This window comes from Salvia hispanica, chromosome 3 (assembly GCF_023119035.1).
Source record: "Salvia hispanica cultivar TCC Black 2014 chromosome 3, UniMelb_Shisp_WGS_1.0, whole genome shotgun sequence".
In the NCBI taxonomy this organism is placed as follows: domain Eukaryota; kingdom Viridiplantae; phylum Streptophyta; class Magnoliopsida; order Lamiales; family Lamiaceae; genus Salvia; species Salvia hispanica.
Genome location: NC_062967.1, coordinates 33,170,071 through 33,184,868, shown reverse-complemented (window position 1 = coordinate 33,184,868; position 14,798 = coordinate 33,170,071). Strand labels below are relative to the sequence as shown.

Here is a 14,798-nt window from a genome sequence, read left to right as displayed (position 1 = left end):
TTGTTTTCAGCACTAGGAATTTGACGCAATCCATCGCCAAAATTACCAAAATGCCCCCGAGCAACGTACACGCGTCCGCCGACAATTCGCCAGCACATGGAAACACTCCAACGATTAGAATACCACCGTGCCTCCTCTCCACCCACGGCTTTTGCTGCCGTGGGCATGGGAGCACGGCCCCGCAACACCAAACCCTAAGTCTACTCCCCATGACCGTGTGCACGAAGCACGACACCGCGAGCTTTCTACCCCTAGATTATGTGCAAAGAATGGGGGAATACACACGCACAACTTACAACCATCCTACCTTAGAAGTGGTCCACCGCTTCAACGACTGCATCCTCAAATTCCCCACTATTCCTCCTACTATAGGTAGCTCGGAAGAACATTCTTCCGAGCTAGACTATTCCAAGAATTGCTACGAGTGCACCACCTTGCTCGTGGATCGGGGAACGACCTACATGTACATGTAAGTAACCTAACACAAGATTATTAAATACTACATCCGTCCCACAATAGAAATCCACATTTGACTCGGCACGAGTTTTAAGAGTTGTTAAGAAAAGTGAGTTGAAAAGTGGACTCTTATTTTGGGACTGACTAAAATGACAAAAGTGAATTCTTATTGTGGGACGGAGGTAGTATTATATATGTATTTAATTTATATTGTTGGATTAATTAGAGGAAACCCTAGTTTTCATTTTATATGTTAATAGTGTTTAGGGATTTTATTTTGTTGATTTAGGGATTATCTATTCTGCTGCAATGAGTGTCGTTTGAAAGCTTGCGTGAAGAGGTATTGGTACAAGAAGGTGATGAAGTGTGATGAAGAGCAGATTGATTTTGGTGAGTATTCAATCTATGAAATGGAGAAGAATGCAGATTTCACTATTTTATCTGAGCAAATGTAGCTCATAATATTGCATACGCAACTTCATTTTTGTACCTTAGTGTATATTTTGTGTGTAAAGCTCCGATCCAATACAGACTTTGGCAGAGTATTCAAATAAGACCCACGTCGGGCATGCGTTTTAAGAAATATAATTGGGACGGAAGGAGTATTCAATTACTACTTTACTTGCATTGACACTTAAGTTAATGGTCACATATTTTAAAAGAATTTGATTGTTCTCTCGAAATTTAAATTGAATAATGAATCTCATTTTTTTTTACGTGGTCACCATTTTCATTTGTCTCATAACGTACTTATTAGGGTAGATACTAAAAAGTAAAAACATGATTCTAGTTGTGTGTATCGCTATAACCTTATTTCCTAATTTTAATTGAAAAAAATATTTTCATTATACTGTTTTTGTTGTTTAATTGAAATGAAAATAAAACTGTCCAAATATTCTCACTTATATGTTGTGATTGCATCATTTGAGTCTCTTACTCGATTTCCATGTAAAAATAATAAATATTCACAACCAATAGAAAATGAACTAGTACTATATATTAGTATGAACTATTGCGATATCAAGCATAAAGACTCTAACCTTGGAATAATTAGTGACGCTGATGTAAGTATAGCACCAGTGAATTTTAGTGTCTTACAGTTTTAAAAATCAGTCTAAAAACTCATACTACATTTTAATAAAGATTTGTTCACAATTATTTTATGACAAAAAAGTACAATCGCATAAATGATGTTTTCAATTAAACAAACAACATTTTATTTATGAACAAGCGACATCATTTAACTCACTGGTGATGATATCTATGAATAATTTCTTCAACTTTTATTCACGTATGATTTCATTTAAATTTTTCGTCATGACATAATTGACTAATTTTTAATATTGATAGACGGACTAAAATTTTATCAAACTTCATAATTATTTAATCAATTCTACCTTTATTTATAAAAGAGTGAATTACATATTTAAACCCTATACTTGTAGCGATGCATATTTTGTGGACTGCAAATGGTTTTTTATAAGTACAGAGATAGCAAACATACATCGTGACAAGCATATGGCCTAAATATATAAGTCACTATTTTCTAAAATATACATAAAAACTTTGAATTCTCACCGACAGGCCTGTCAAATCGGGTACCCGCGGATATCCGATCCGAAATTTTCGGGTACCCGATCCCGAGATTCCCAAAATCCCATACCCGATACTCGACCCGAAATTTATTTCGGATACCCGGATACCCGACTCGGGTATCCAGTCCGAAAAATCGGGTATCCAGTCCCAATTGTGATTGTGATTTTTTTTTAAAATTAACTACAAACTTTTAGGATTTATTTCATATTATATAGTTCGAATTTAACACAAAGTTAAAGTAGTAAAATAACTACAAACTTTTAGAAATTTAAAATTCTTGTTGTAATTCTAATTTAAGAGAAAATAACTACGAACTTTTAGAAGTGCAAAATTTAGAAGTTATAAATTATAATATATTAACATCTTTCATCTATCCACAATAAGTCAATAACCATCATAATTCATAAGTTTAAACATCCTTCCTAATAAACGTCACAATTCAATCATTCAAAAATTCAATCATTCATCACAATTCATAACAATAACATCCATCATCAAAATAAGTTAATATGCATCAAATATTCAAAATTCAAAAGAACACAAGTTATAATCCTATTCCTCGTAAGAAACATGAGTTCAAGTAACAAAACAATATTACATAAGTGGACCATTAATTCATTCATTCTTCATCCAAAATTCTTCAATCTCCACAATAATTCAAAAATTCAATCATTCATCACAATTACCTATCACAATTCATAACAATAACATCCATCATCAAAATAAGTTAATATGCATCAAATATTCAAAATTCAAAAGAACACAAGTTATAATCCTATTCCTCGTAAGAAACATGAGTTCAAGTAACAAAACAATATTACATAAGTGGACCATTAATTCTTCAATCTCCATCTAATCATCTTTATTGGCATAGTGGACCATTGAGATATGATAGGCGATTTTCCACTTGGTCTTGAGACATTCTACAAATTTAGTATAAAATGAAAAAATTAAAATATATCCAATAAAGCATATTCACGTGTATTAAAAATGAAACGAAACATGTATAATAAACAGAACTAAACACAAAATTCATGACCATTCACGATTAGTAAAAAATATATAATGCCAGAGTATATTATATATTACTGCCAAATGTCTATATATTGCCAAATATCAAAAGAATAAAAGTATATACAACAACTCTCCATACAATGTACTGTCATATGTGAAAAGTTGTGTCAACTAGGAGTACTTTATGTTAATATGTTGCGCTACTTTTACGGCATAAAAAAATACTATATAGTTTCATGGACACGATGCAATTCTATATACTTACACTCAACAAATATTTTATAATATTTAAGCAAAACAATTAAATAGACAAAATAAAATAATACCTTAAAATAGCAACAACTTTAATACGAGGAATGATGGGACTACTCTTGAGAAGAAAAGGAGAGGCTAGGAGAACGGCGGTGGATGGCGGCGGTGGAGGATATTGCAGCGAGGGAGTAGAAGAGGGGAAGACTGAAGAGGCGCTGTGAATTTTGGAGTATACCCTAAATCACAAAGTATCTTATACGCTAATAAGTACTCCTATTACCTAAAATATAATTAAGAAACTAAATTATAGTTAATTATAATAAAAATATAATTTATTAATTTAAAAAAAATAAATCGGATAATTCGGATATACCCGATCGGGTATCGGGTCGATCACCCAAAATTCTCACTACCCGATACCCAAAAAATCAAGTTTCGGGTATTCAATTATCCGACATTTTCGGATTTGGATATTGAGTATCCAATACCCGGTATCCATTTTGACACCCCTACTCACGGATTCCGTACATATCTAACATTTAGACACTCAAAATACGCTTTGATATTCCAAAAATGAAGATACAGTGTTTTAGTAATTTAGGTCTGAAATTGGAATATTTGGAAGCACGAAAGTCAAACCTAGATTTACCAACTTCACTCAAACCCCCAAAAATAGTGTTTGATTCTGCTCTCACTCTCACTCAAATTCAAATTCAAATGCGGAAGTAGAGTACTATTGTTTGCTGATCGCAATGAGCTCCGCAGCCGGGAATTCAAGCTTTGCACCCTACCAATTCCGCCACACCGCCGCAGTTTCATCCAAATGTTGCTCCTTGAGAATCGCCCCCTCTCGAGGAAAGAATAATGCGATGCTCACGGCTTATCTACAGAGAGGCGGCAATTCCTGCTCGAGGAGAGTGGCCCTTGTTATCCGCCTTCTCAAATTCAGGGCTCACGCACTCGATGCCCTTCCTGCAGGTGTGTTAAGTAACACTAACGATTACTTAGTTTGAGAGATTTTGTTAAGTTATTAATGCTTTTTTATGGCTTGGCTGAATTGCTACTTATTCTGATAGATTGTGTTTTTTTTCTATTCACACTGATTGGTAATATCGCTGATTCGTAGGAAAGGAAGGTGACCTAATTATAGCCTCACTGCGTTTGTTTGAGCTCCATTTTAGCTTTCAATTATCCATTTAAGCAGCTTCTTAATTGTAGTATGCAGTTGCCCTATGTTATTAGTGGTTATAGCTGCGGAGATATGTTAAGACACTCTCGGCACCCGCACTTCTTTATGCCTGAGCTACAGTAAAAATTAAAGTAGCTGATTCTCTTCTTCCTATTTGCCGTTCTGCTTACCTATGCTTAAACAATGAACCATGTTTAACATAAATTCAGATAATGCTACCCTTTTCTTGACCCATCACTGATAAGTTTAGCTTTTCTATTTCAGAAACTAATGAATTGACGGCAGCACATCTGAATCAAAATGAAGAGGTCTGCATCCTAGTATAAAATCAAAGGATTATACAACTGCTGGTTTCGTTTTTGTATGTCATCTATACACTATCATGCATGCTGATGTGCACATTTCACGTGCACAGCTATCGGGGCAGGAACGTCCATCAGGGCACCCCTTCTTCTCCATTCTCAATGTACTCGGTATTCTGGGATCAGGAATTCTTGCTGCCCTTTTTGCATTAAAGAAGAAGGAAAAGGCCATTTCAGACGCTACTGTAGAACATGTAAGTAATTTTAATAGATTTATATTGTTATTTTTTATGAGATTGATGTTAGATCACAACTGTTAGAGAGCAAGGGATATAACTTAAAATGCTTGAGATATGTTCGTTAATATATTAAATGGAACTTCATCGTCAAGAACCTACATCATCAAAGTGAAACTAAGAGTAGCTCAAGGTTTACAGCCAGGAGTTTTCCTTCCTTGAAGAAACTTTCTGTCCCAAGCTACTAAGCTGAAAATCAAGAAACAGGTAACTCATTATGCCATAATCCCTATTAATTAAAACTGATAAGGAACAATAATACTGAGATAAAATGCATATATCATATTCCCATGTCTAGTATTGCCTCAAGATGCCAGAAATGGTGAGACTCTTCTAGTGTCGGCGTCCTCCCCCATTAAGATTGGGAATCTTTCTACGTGAGCTCTCTTAGTTTCTATGTCCCAATCACTGTACTGACCTCATGTGTCTTGTTCTAAGCCCACTAAATTTTGAGTTAGATTCTTTTTTATGATTTACTGGCTTTCCTTGTTCGAGCACCATATAATTGTCTCTCTAGTATATTTTACATTCCTGAATGTTGTGCTATCCATAATTCAGATTTTTGTTGGTTTCTATGCTTATTTTTTCTCTCTCTGTTTCTGGTGCAGATGAAAAATATGCTCAAGGAAAAAGAAGCTGCTATTATTTCTCTGGAGAACAAGTTTAAGGAAGAACTAATAAATGAGAAAGAATGTCTAAATAAGGAACTTGGAAAAGTGAAAGCTGAGCAGCAGTCTTTAGTTAATCAACTGGAAATGGCATCATATACCATAACAAACCTTGGTCAAGAATTGCAAAAGGAGCAAAACATAGTAGAAGAGCTTACCATCGAAGTTGATAACCTGGAACTCTGTGTTAAAAATGCTGGGAGTGAGAAAAGGCAACTCCAACAGCAGCTAAATGAGAAGCTACATTCTGTAGGATTCTTGCAAGAAAGGATCGACTTGCTTTCACTGGATATCAAGGATAAAGAGGATACTATTCAGCATCTTAGTTGTAGACTTGTTGACAAAGATAGAGAGCTGGATCAACTCAGCTCCGTATGTCAGCAATTGGAGGATCATCTACCTAGTTTGGAGTCAGAGAACAAGCAATTGAAGGATGTGCTTTTGAGAAATCAAGAGGAGCTGGAACTGAAGTATGAGGTGCTGCAGGAACTGGATGCGGAATTATCCCTTTTACTGGCTGAGAAAGATGAATCTGAAAAGAAGCTTGATGCCATTTTATTGGAATATAACAACTTTAAGTCCTCCATGGAAAAGAAGTCAACTTCGGATGCAAAGCTTTTGGGAGAAAGAGAGGGAAAGATTCATCTGCTTGAAGATAAACTTACGATCTTGTTGGATGACAAGAAGAAAGATGAAGTATTAATATCTGCTTTGATGCAGGAGAGGGACACTTTAAAAGAAATGTTGAACATAGAATTAGGAAATATGAAGATTCTGGAAGAGGAGCTTAGAATCACACAGGCTACTTTGGAGGAATCAAAATATGAAACTTCTGACCTGGCTAAACAATTGCAAGAGTCGAGAAGATTGTGTTTGGAGCTTGAAGAAGAGGTCTGTAAAGTCCAGGCTGATTTTAGGGAAGCAAGAGAATCATTACACATGAAACTAGAGGAAGCTAAACAAGGTGCAGAAATCTTGTCCGGAGAACTAAGTTCTGCAAATGACCTCTTCAGTAAATCAAGTGAAGAACTGCAAATTATGTCCGCAGAACTATCTGCCGCATTGCAGAAATGCAATAGCTTGGAGGTGGAACTCACTGATGCCCTCAGGAAAGCAGAAAGCACAGCTGTTGATCTGGACAACGAAAGGAAAACTATATCTTCTCTGAACAAAGAGTTGATGGATCTCGAGACCCAAATTTCGAGAGACAAACAAGCACGAAAAAGTCTTGAATCAGATTTAGAAGAGGCTACTAAGTTCCTCAATGATGTGAATCGGAACGCATTGATGCTTTCCAGAGAGTTAGAGCTTGCGCATTCTCAGATTGCGAGCATGGAAGTCGAGAAAGATAAGCTATATGATTTCATTGCTGTGCAGAAACAGGCTTCCCAAGAATCTCGGGTGAACTTGGAAGATGCCCACAACCTGGTCATGAAACTCGGGAAAGAAAGGGAGAGCTTGACAAAGAGAGGAAAGAGACTAGAGGAAGAGCTGGCCTCTGCAAAGGGAGAGATACTGCGGCTGATGAGTCGAATGAACTCTTCGAAACCTGCAGCTGATGCCCAACAGGGGAGTAAAGCTGCAGGTTCAGGTAGAAGGAATAGCCAACGAAGGAGAAAGGATAGATCACAGCAAAAAGATTCATAGTTGACATTTAGAGTTTCCTGTATAAGTAGATTATAAGCTTATTTTAGAGATCTTGTACCATTTGACTCAGAAGTTCTGAAATTTGATTCTACTTCCCTTTTGTGCATACAAATTGCATTTTCTTTTGTGGATGGAATGAAGTGATACATGTTGAAAATGAAATTAGTGGTGGGATTCAGTTGAACTTGTGTGGAAAATTGATTGAAAGATGAAATTTTGTAGGCCCTAAAATGGGATAGAATTTTATCGTATGAACATTTTATCATCCAAATAAGAATTTGTGTTGGGCCACAAATAGTTTTGGGCCCTCACTATCAGACTATATAATTTAGTTAGATCATTTGTATAAAATCAAATAGACATAAAGTTTGTCGAAACATGTACAACAAGACCGCATAGCGCAGTGGATTAGCGCGTTTGACTTCGGATCAAAAGGTCGTGGGTTCGACTCCCACTGTGGTCGATAGTTTATTTTCTATTTTTGTTAATTTTTTCAACCTATTTAATTTATTTTTTCAATTTTTTCAGTTCACTTTTTAGATAATTTTTTATATTTAGACAGCTTCACAATTCACGGGGACTGTTTATTTTTTCAGTTTTTATGAATTTTACATTTTTTAAACAAATTTATAAGTTAGACAACCACATCACAATTCACATATTCAACTAGCATTGAGTTTATCATTTTTTGAGTTTTAACACTTTTGAGACAAATTTAAAAGTCACAATTCACATAATCAAACCCATAATCTAACAGTATATTATAGGTAGGCAGATTTTTTTCTCACACACAAAATACTGTCAACTAAAGTTGTAAGTGCCTATTTCAGTTGGTGGTAATATTGAAATCTAACAGCAAATTCAACAATAAATGGAGGTGGAACATGAAGAAAACACACAGGTTAATCAGATATAGAACCGAACCAAACACGACCCTACATTTCAAATAGCCAGGGAAGACCGTCCTCGTCCCAAGAGTCAAGACCAACTCTGCACCAGTAACGGCTCTGAAGTTTAGTAGCTACATGAAATGAAGATATGACTATACTATGCAAAAGTGTTGGACTCCAAATTTATTACATACTTCAGCCGTTTCAGTATACCTGAAGCCCAGATGCACTAGGCCTCACTATAACATGCATTAACCTTCATAACTTCTGCCGGAAAAAAGTTGCTCTTAATGAATATGTCCCATCCATACGAACGTTAATTGCCTTCTCATGAGCAGCAGCTTCATAAGACTCGTGCCTCTCGTTCATCAAGCACCTGCACAGGTTCGATAAGTTTTTTATGATTGTATCTTTCTGATACACACCCAACTTTGGTGTATTACAAAAGCAACTGAAAGGGTGGGGGAGTGGTGAGTCTCCAATGCAATCATTGTTATTATCATTAGTAGATGACAGTTATATGAAGGTGGATGGGTGTTTCTATGCAACCATTATCACTATCATTATTTCTATGAATAAGAGACTTTTGCAATTCCCTGTAAAAACTGGAGTACTATATAATTGTCTCTAGAAGTTAGAGATAATATCACTCTGTATCACTTTCAGTGAGGTAGCATAGTTATCCGATAATAATTGCAGGGCAGTAGCAAAGATTCTGATATGAAATAGGCTGAAACAATATCCAACTATCCTAGTAAACAAATATTTTCTCACTCAGTGTTTTTGCTTTATTTTTTCTTTTAACTTTCGCCCATGTTCTTTAATTTACAACAGGTACTAATAATTTTAGTGATCTTTGCTCAATGATGTTTTGGACATCTCCACTTTGTCAAGCTTGAATAAAATCTTTCACTAATTACAATGGAAATCACAGCCTATATTATCCTAGCCTAGTGATCCTATCATCTGTGTGTCCTGTTTATGCCACTCTTCCCTTCTCTTCGTTTGTCTTTTGTTTTCTGAGTTTTGGTAGAAGGGTAAACTTCATATGACTTCAGGATGAATTCCTAAATATGACTCCAAGGACCACGCAGGTATCTCGATTCGAAAATCACAACAATGTTTTAAATCTTTCAGAATTAATGTACGAATGGGGACCTCAATTAGGTAATCTGAGTGCCAAGTGGCAACAGCTAGGTTAAAATTTTTTATCTCGATTCTCTGAAACATGCATATTCATGAACATTGATATAGATATGTATAATCAACCTAAGGGAGGACATGTAATCACAATTCATAAGCTGACAATAAAAGCAATAATGCTTGAGGTGAAAGTAACTAAAATAAAGCAATCAGAGATGTGAGTTCTAACAACAATTGAGTAGCAATCAAGTACATATTTCAATTGTTGTCTCAGTGTAATAGATGAGGGCAGAGAAATGGCTTACTTGACCGAAGTCTTGATATAGGAATTTCTCGCATTTCACGTCTCATGCACAGATATTCACCTAATAACGCCATTACTGCAAGACCAGTAAGGTTAACAACCCACCATGTTATAGATGCTGGCCAACCTCCATATATAGTGCAAATGAAGAGGTGAACGATATAAAGGGTAGCACAAAAATCCAAGCACTTCTTCGCCCTTTCAACTAAATAGACTAGAAAACCAGCTCTGTATCAAGCAAACGGAATAAACAGTCAAGAACAGACCTTTAGATTTACTGCATGAGTCCAACCTATTCAAATCAAAGACCATTCCAGCATGCTTCTGGTGGAACTCTCCACATATAAACAGATTCATATTCAATAACGAAGTTAGGCAACTGTGCTAATGTAAGAAACACAGAACCTTCGAATTTTTTTATATTTAAAAACTAAACACCCTTCTGTTACTTATCAAAATTATTCTCTAGGATCATCATTTTTTCTTCCCCAGTGGAAGGCAGTATTCAAGTTAGCGAAGAAGATAGTGTGCGTAATCCAAAATCAGCAAACACGCCCAAATTTATAAAAAATTCTTCCTTTTTCTTCAAATGTATAGATCTAAGCAATGTCACCTAAATTAACATTTACACAACAAAATGGCAGTATCTTAACAATTCATCTGAAGAACTAACAATACCATATAGATACTAATCTCCTGCACTTAATGTAAGCATGATAACCTAATTACAGATCAAGGTGAACTTAAACAGCTGCTGCATAAGGCTATAGATGCCACCAAACATAAATAAAATCAACAAATTGCATCAGAATCAAACTTACCCAGCAATAGAGCTGAAAAAAATGGAAGACATGACACCCCAACCAATAACTGTAGAGGCATCAACCGTGGCATAATCAAAGAAATACACAAGGCTCATCTTCGAAACCCGAGTGCCAACCCTCCATTTTAATTAACATTTCATTTTTCCAGAATAACGAGAACTGGTATAATTTACTCTATCTATTTAAATTTTTGGGCACCTTACTCAAAATATTATAAAAAGATGAAATAGATAAACTCATCCACTTTAGTGTTAGTTGAGTAACATTCAATTACTCCATCATCTTCTGGAATTTTACAATTGAAGAACCCAAACACTATTAGTAATTTAAATTAATTGTATCACAGTTCACACATTTGATTTTTTAATTTGCATTTGAATTTCGTAAGATCCAACTCATTCTGCCAATTTAAGTTAAATTGTTTCTTTTGATGTGCCGTTTTAAGCTATATAAATCAAAAGCCCTCTTAAATTCTTGAATCAAAATAGTATTTATTTTGAGATATAGTCAAAATGCAAACGGTAGCTAGAAGCTAAATTAATTATAAGAGAAAAATAGTTAAACTACAAAACTTCTCAAGACTATCTAGGTACATTTTGAGGAAATTGCCTTTGCATACAATTTATATTTGATAAATATTGATTCAACTCTTCTTGCACAAAACAAGAACTCCTTCATCCTACTCATATATTTTGTGTGTGTGTGTGTATGTGTGGCTGTGGAAGCCATTGTTCATGTTCAAGGCTGCGATTTCCACGCAGAAGAAATGTCAGCAACGGCTTCCCCAACACTCAGATACAGCCCTTCCAATCCAAAGGATTCCAAGATGTGGGATTCATGCAGTTTCTCCATCACACTTCCAACAGGATTCACCAACACAAACTGTGTCATGATGCACAAAAAAAGATTCAATACAACATGGAATATAAGGCGAAAACACGTGGACAACATCAAGAAAAGCTGCTTACCTTGAGTGATCTTTTCTCTAGCATCTTCCTTAGTTCACTGATTGTGTCAATTCCACTTGTGTCTATTGCTGTCACAGCTGATCAACATAAAACAATTTATTGTTAGAATCTATTACTCCTATTATGTAAAGAAAAATATGTGAGAGAATTTTTTTATATAAATACTAACCAGTCATATCTAGTACTACACATTTCAAGTTGCTTCTGTTGTTTGATGCAAGCCACTCTTCCTCCTCTCTGATCCATCGCAGTATCCTGCATTGCACGGTTGAGATTAGACGTGTCGTTCTAGACAGCGTGTGATGTAGGAACACGGCTTTATTTCTTACCTCTCTTGTAAGTAGGTGGAATTTGCAAAGTAGATAGGGGCCTCAACTGCCATGATCAAGAATGAAGGGACTCTAACAGCTTCTCTGTATTGAGTGAGGTTCTGATATATCTGAGTTCTTGGAATGTTTCCGAGCACAGCCGTGTTTGGCCTTGTCACATGTAGCAAGATCTTGAAAACCGAAACTCCAACCTGAAATTGGTTCCTTAAAGTCAGCATCAATTGAGGAAATTCTTACAAGTTGAGGTGTGAGCAAAGACTTACTGCTATTGCGAGACCAAGAGGCACGGAGATGAACAGAACGCCGAAGAAGGAGCACAAGCAAGCCAAGAAATCAAGTTTGTCGACTTTCCACAGCTTGTACACTGCTTGGTAGTCAATTAGGCCGACCACAGCAGTGATGATGATGGCTGCTAAGATGAGATTGGGAGTGTAGTAGAACAACGGCATGAGGAATAGCAGTGTCACGAGCACTGCTGCAGCCATTACTATGTTTGAGACGACAGTCTTTGCACCAGCGTTGTAGTTCACAGCTGATCGCGAAAATGACCCTAGAAACAAGCAATAATCATCAGTGATGTTGGTTCTTCACTATGTTATGCAGAAAACATAATTGAAGGTGAAGAAATCAAGAAATATATACCGGTGGTAACGTAGCAAGACGAGCAAGAGCCAGCCATGTTCATTAGGCCAATGGCCATCATTTCTTTGTTGCCATCAACTTGGTAGTTTTTCAGACTAGCAAATGTCCTTCCAACTGCAATCCCTTCCTACAAATTCCCAAATGTAAAATGTTACTATATGATTTCTGACTTTGAACTTTTGTTCTTTTTTAGGCATTGATCTTTGAGAACATACTGTGAGTGAAAGTATTCCGGTTATGATTCCAGTTTTGATTGCTAAAGCAAGATGAGGGCCATCGAAATACAGCATGTTCGAAGAAGGTGGATTCAGACCCTTGGGCAAATTTCCTATCTGCATAAACAAGAGATTCAAATCAACATGTTTACTCATGAGTTCGATCCGAATAAAAGGAGAAAACTGCATAATGCTTACGGTCTTGATCCCGTGCAGTTTGGATTTGAAGCAGACAACTAGAATGGTTGATAGAATAACTGATGCTAACGGAGCAGCTGCTGAAACCCAAAAGAGCTTAGGCTTTCTCATGCTCTGCATTCACAACCACAACTCAGGCCGTCAAACGAGTCAGGAAAAAACAAGCAACCAACCATGTAAGATGATCACAGCCACTTACAATTTGCCTTGTTATCAGCAACAGCGCCAGAAAACCGACTCCCATCACAATGGTTTGCCAAGACCACTACAGGCACGAAATAGATCATCGAGTCAAATATTGCGTAGCTAGATTTAGCTTGTTTTAGCAACACAGATTAACATCAAAGATGTTTAGCTAGAGATTCTACCTCATCTATTTGATGGAAGGCAGAAGACAAAACCGGAACCAGTTGCATTTTGGTAGTGAAATGGACTATCCCAAGCAGCCCTTTCAACTGCTGCAGCGAGACGATCACTGCAGCCCCAGCCATGAATCCAACAAGCGTCGCCTTTGACAGAAAATCGATAACAAATCCCAATCTGCAAATTCACACCATTCTTCAAGTCAACACACATCTTTTGGCAACTGCTTATACTATATCCAAAAAAGGCAAAAGCATCTTCATAGCTACAGAATCTCTTCAATCATTCATAATTAGACTACTTTACATAGCATAAACATCTTCAATAATCCAGGCCCTTCATTGTGCTTATAGTGGATTGATTCTTGCACAACACTTAATCCGAAAGATGCACCCCATTTTGCAAAGTAAACATAACTTTTTCGATATTTTCACTCACCTCAAAAAGCCAAGAGAGGCCTGAAACACCCCTGCAAAGAATGTAGCTGTGAAAGCCAGCTTAAGGTAGAGCACCGGCTCGTCGTTGTAGGAAACTGTTTCGCTGAGCATTGTCCCCATCACAAGCGAAGCTATGGAGACAGGGCCCACCGCGAGATGCCTGGAGCTCCCAAGAACTGAGTATATCAACGGAGGCACGAAACTCGAATCTGCACCACAAATTCAACACTCTCACCACACAATTCCTCAAAAAACAAGATGAACTTACAAGTCTTGATGTCTTTTCATCACTCACATAAACCAATAATCGGCGGCAGATTCGCTAGCTTCGCATAACTTATGCCCTGTATATGATCATCCAAGAACAAATCACAATCAAGAAAAGTCATAATTTGTGAAGGAATGCTTTGATTTTATGATTACACACCTGAGGAATGGCGAGGCTGGCGATGGTGAGGCCGGAAACGACGTCGGATTTGAAGAGGGCGAGGGTGTAATTGGGGGCCCAGTGGAAAATGGGGAAGAAGAACTGCAGGCCTAAAACCAGCTTGTGGAGCCAAGGCTGATCCTTGAACTTGTGGAGGGGATCGTCGGGGAAGAAGATCTCGGAGAGGCGGTGGCGGAGCTTCTGCGCGGTGGTTTTGAGCGGCGGGAGGCAGACTCGGTGGACCTCCGTCGCCGGCATTTGGATTGCGATTGGCGGCGGCGCTTCCGGGTCCGAGAAATTATCGACCCGGTTGGAGTTTAAGCCCATTTTGTCGGATTTGAGGGAACCGCCGCGGTGGATTTTGGGATGAGTTGAGAGTGTTAGTGAAGACTGAAGACAGTGAAGACTGAAGGTGATGAGATAGTTTGTGAGAGAAGGTTGGCCTTTTATAGGAGCCACATTCTGCATGTTTCAAAATTATGGAAAATTACAATTTTGGACCTGAGCTAGTTTTTTTTTTTATTATCGTGAAACACTTTAATGCTACTCCCTATTTTTTTTTACATAATTTTTTTCTCTAGTATCAAACTTCACAAAACATTTTCTTAAATCGATCGATTTTATCTTCATGTTGTTCT

At 37.1% G+C, this 14,798-nt stretch overlaps 3 protein-coding genes, 1 long non-coding RNA gene and 1 other non-coding gene across 6 annotated transcripts; 2 read left to right on the top strand and 3 right to left on the bottom strand.

Moving 5' to 3' along the window:
* The first annotated feature begins 3,918 nt into the window (after window positions 1–3,918).
* On the top strand, window positions 3,919–7,526 carry LOC125216140 (MAR-binding filament-like protein 1-1). Of its 2 annotated transcripts, XM_048117773.1 has the most exons (4): window positions 3,919–4,296; window positions 4,772–4,815; window positions 4,923–5,063; window positions 5,714–7,526. In XM_048117773.1, exons 1-4 carry the CDS (start codon window positions 4,071–4,073, stop codon window positions 7,418–7,420), a joined length of 2,118 nt encoding a protein of 705 aa, XP_047973730.1. In that variant the 5' UTR covers window positions 3,919–4,070; the 3' UTR covers window positions 7,421–7,526. The 2 variants fall into 2 exon arrangements, with proteins under 2 accessions (XP_047973730.1, XP_047973731.1); XM_048117774.1 differs by lacking the exons at window positions 3,919–4,296; window positions 4,772–4,815; window positions 4,923–5,063 and adding an exon at window positions 5,176–5,312.
* LOC125216141 lies at window positions 4,799–6,058 on the bottom strand. Its single transcript, XR_007175359.1, has 2 exons — window positions 5,932–6,058; window positions 4,799–5,294 (listed from the first exon to the last, which is right to left on the bottom strand). It is a non-coding gene; the product is annotated as an uncharacterized LOC125216141 (long non-coding RNA).
* Window positions 7,527–7,809: 283 nt separating the features above from the next.
* On the top strand, window positions 7,810–7,883 carry TRNAR-UCG. The gene has a single exon. It is a non-coding gene; the product is annotated as a tRNA-Arg (tRNA).
* A 422-nt stretch (window positions 7,884–8,305) lies between these two features.
* LOC125212121 (protein SYS1 homolog) lies at window positions 8,306–10,692 on the bottom strand. The gene is made up of 4 exons (XM_048112185.1): window positions 10,579–10,692; window positions 9,759–9,985; window positions 8,505–8,686; window positions 8,306–8,410 (listed from the first exon to the last, which is right to left on the bottom strand). Exons 1-3 carry the CDS (start codon window positions 10,674–10,676, stop codon window positions 8,679–8,681), a joined length of 333 nt encoding a protein of 110 aa, XP_047968142.1. The 5' UTR covers window positions 10,677–10,692; the 3' UTR covers window positions 8,306–8,410; window positions 8,505–8,678.
* Window positions 10,693–11,091: 399 nt separating this feature from the next.
* On the bottom strand, window positions 11,092–14,566 carry LOC125212056 (probable sulfate transporter 3.4). The gene is made up of 13 exons (XM_048112090.1): window positions 14,161–14,566; window positions 14,029–14,077; window positions 13,735–13,942; window positions 13,302–13,473; window positions 13,133–13,198; window positions 12,934–13,047; window positions 12,736–12,852; window positions 12,521–12,647; window positions 12,142–12,428; window positions 11,879–12,069; window positions 11,719–11,804; window positions 11,550–11,626; window positions 11,092–11,463 (listed from the first exon to the last, which is right to left on the bottom strand). The coding sequence occupies exons 1-13, from the start codon at window positions 14,485–14,487 to the stop codon at window positions 11,320–11,322; spliced, it is 1,965 nt and encodes a 654-aa protein (XP_047968047.1). The 5' UTR covers window positions 14,488–14,566; the 3' UTR covers window positions 11,092–11,319.
* Window positions 14,567–14,798: the final 232 nt, after the last annotated feature.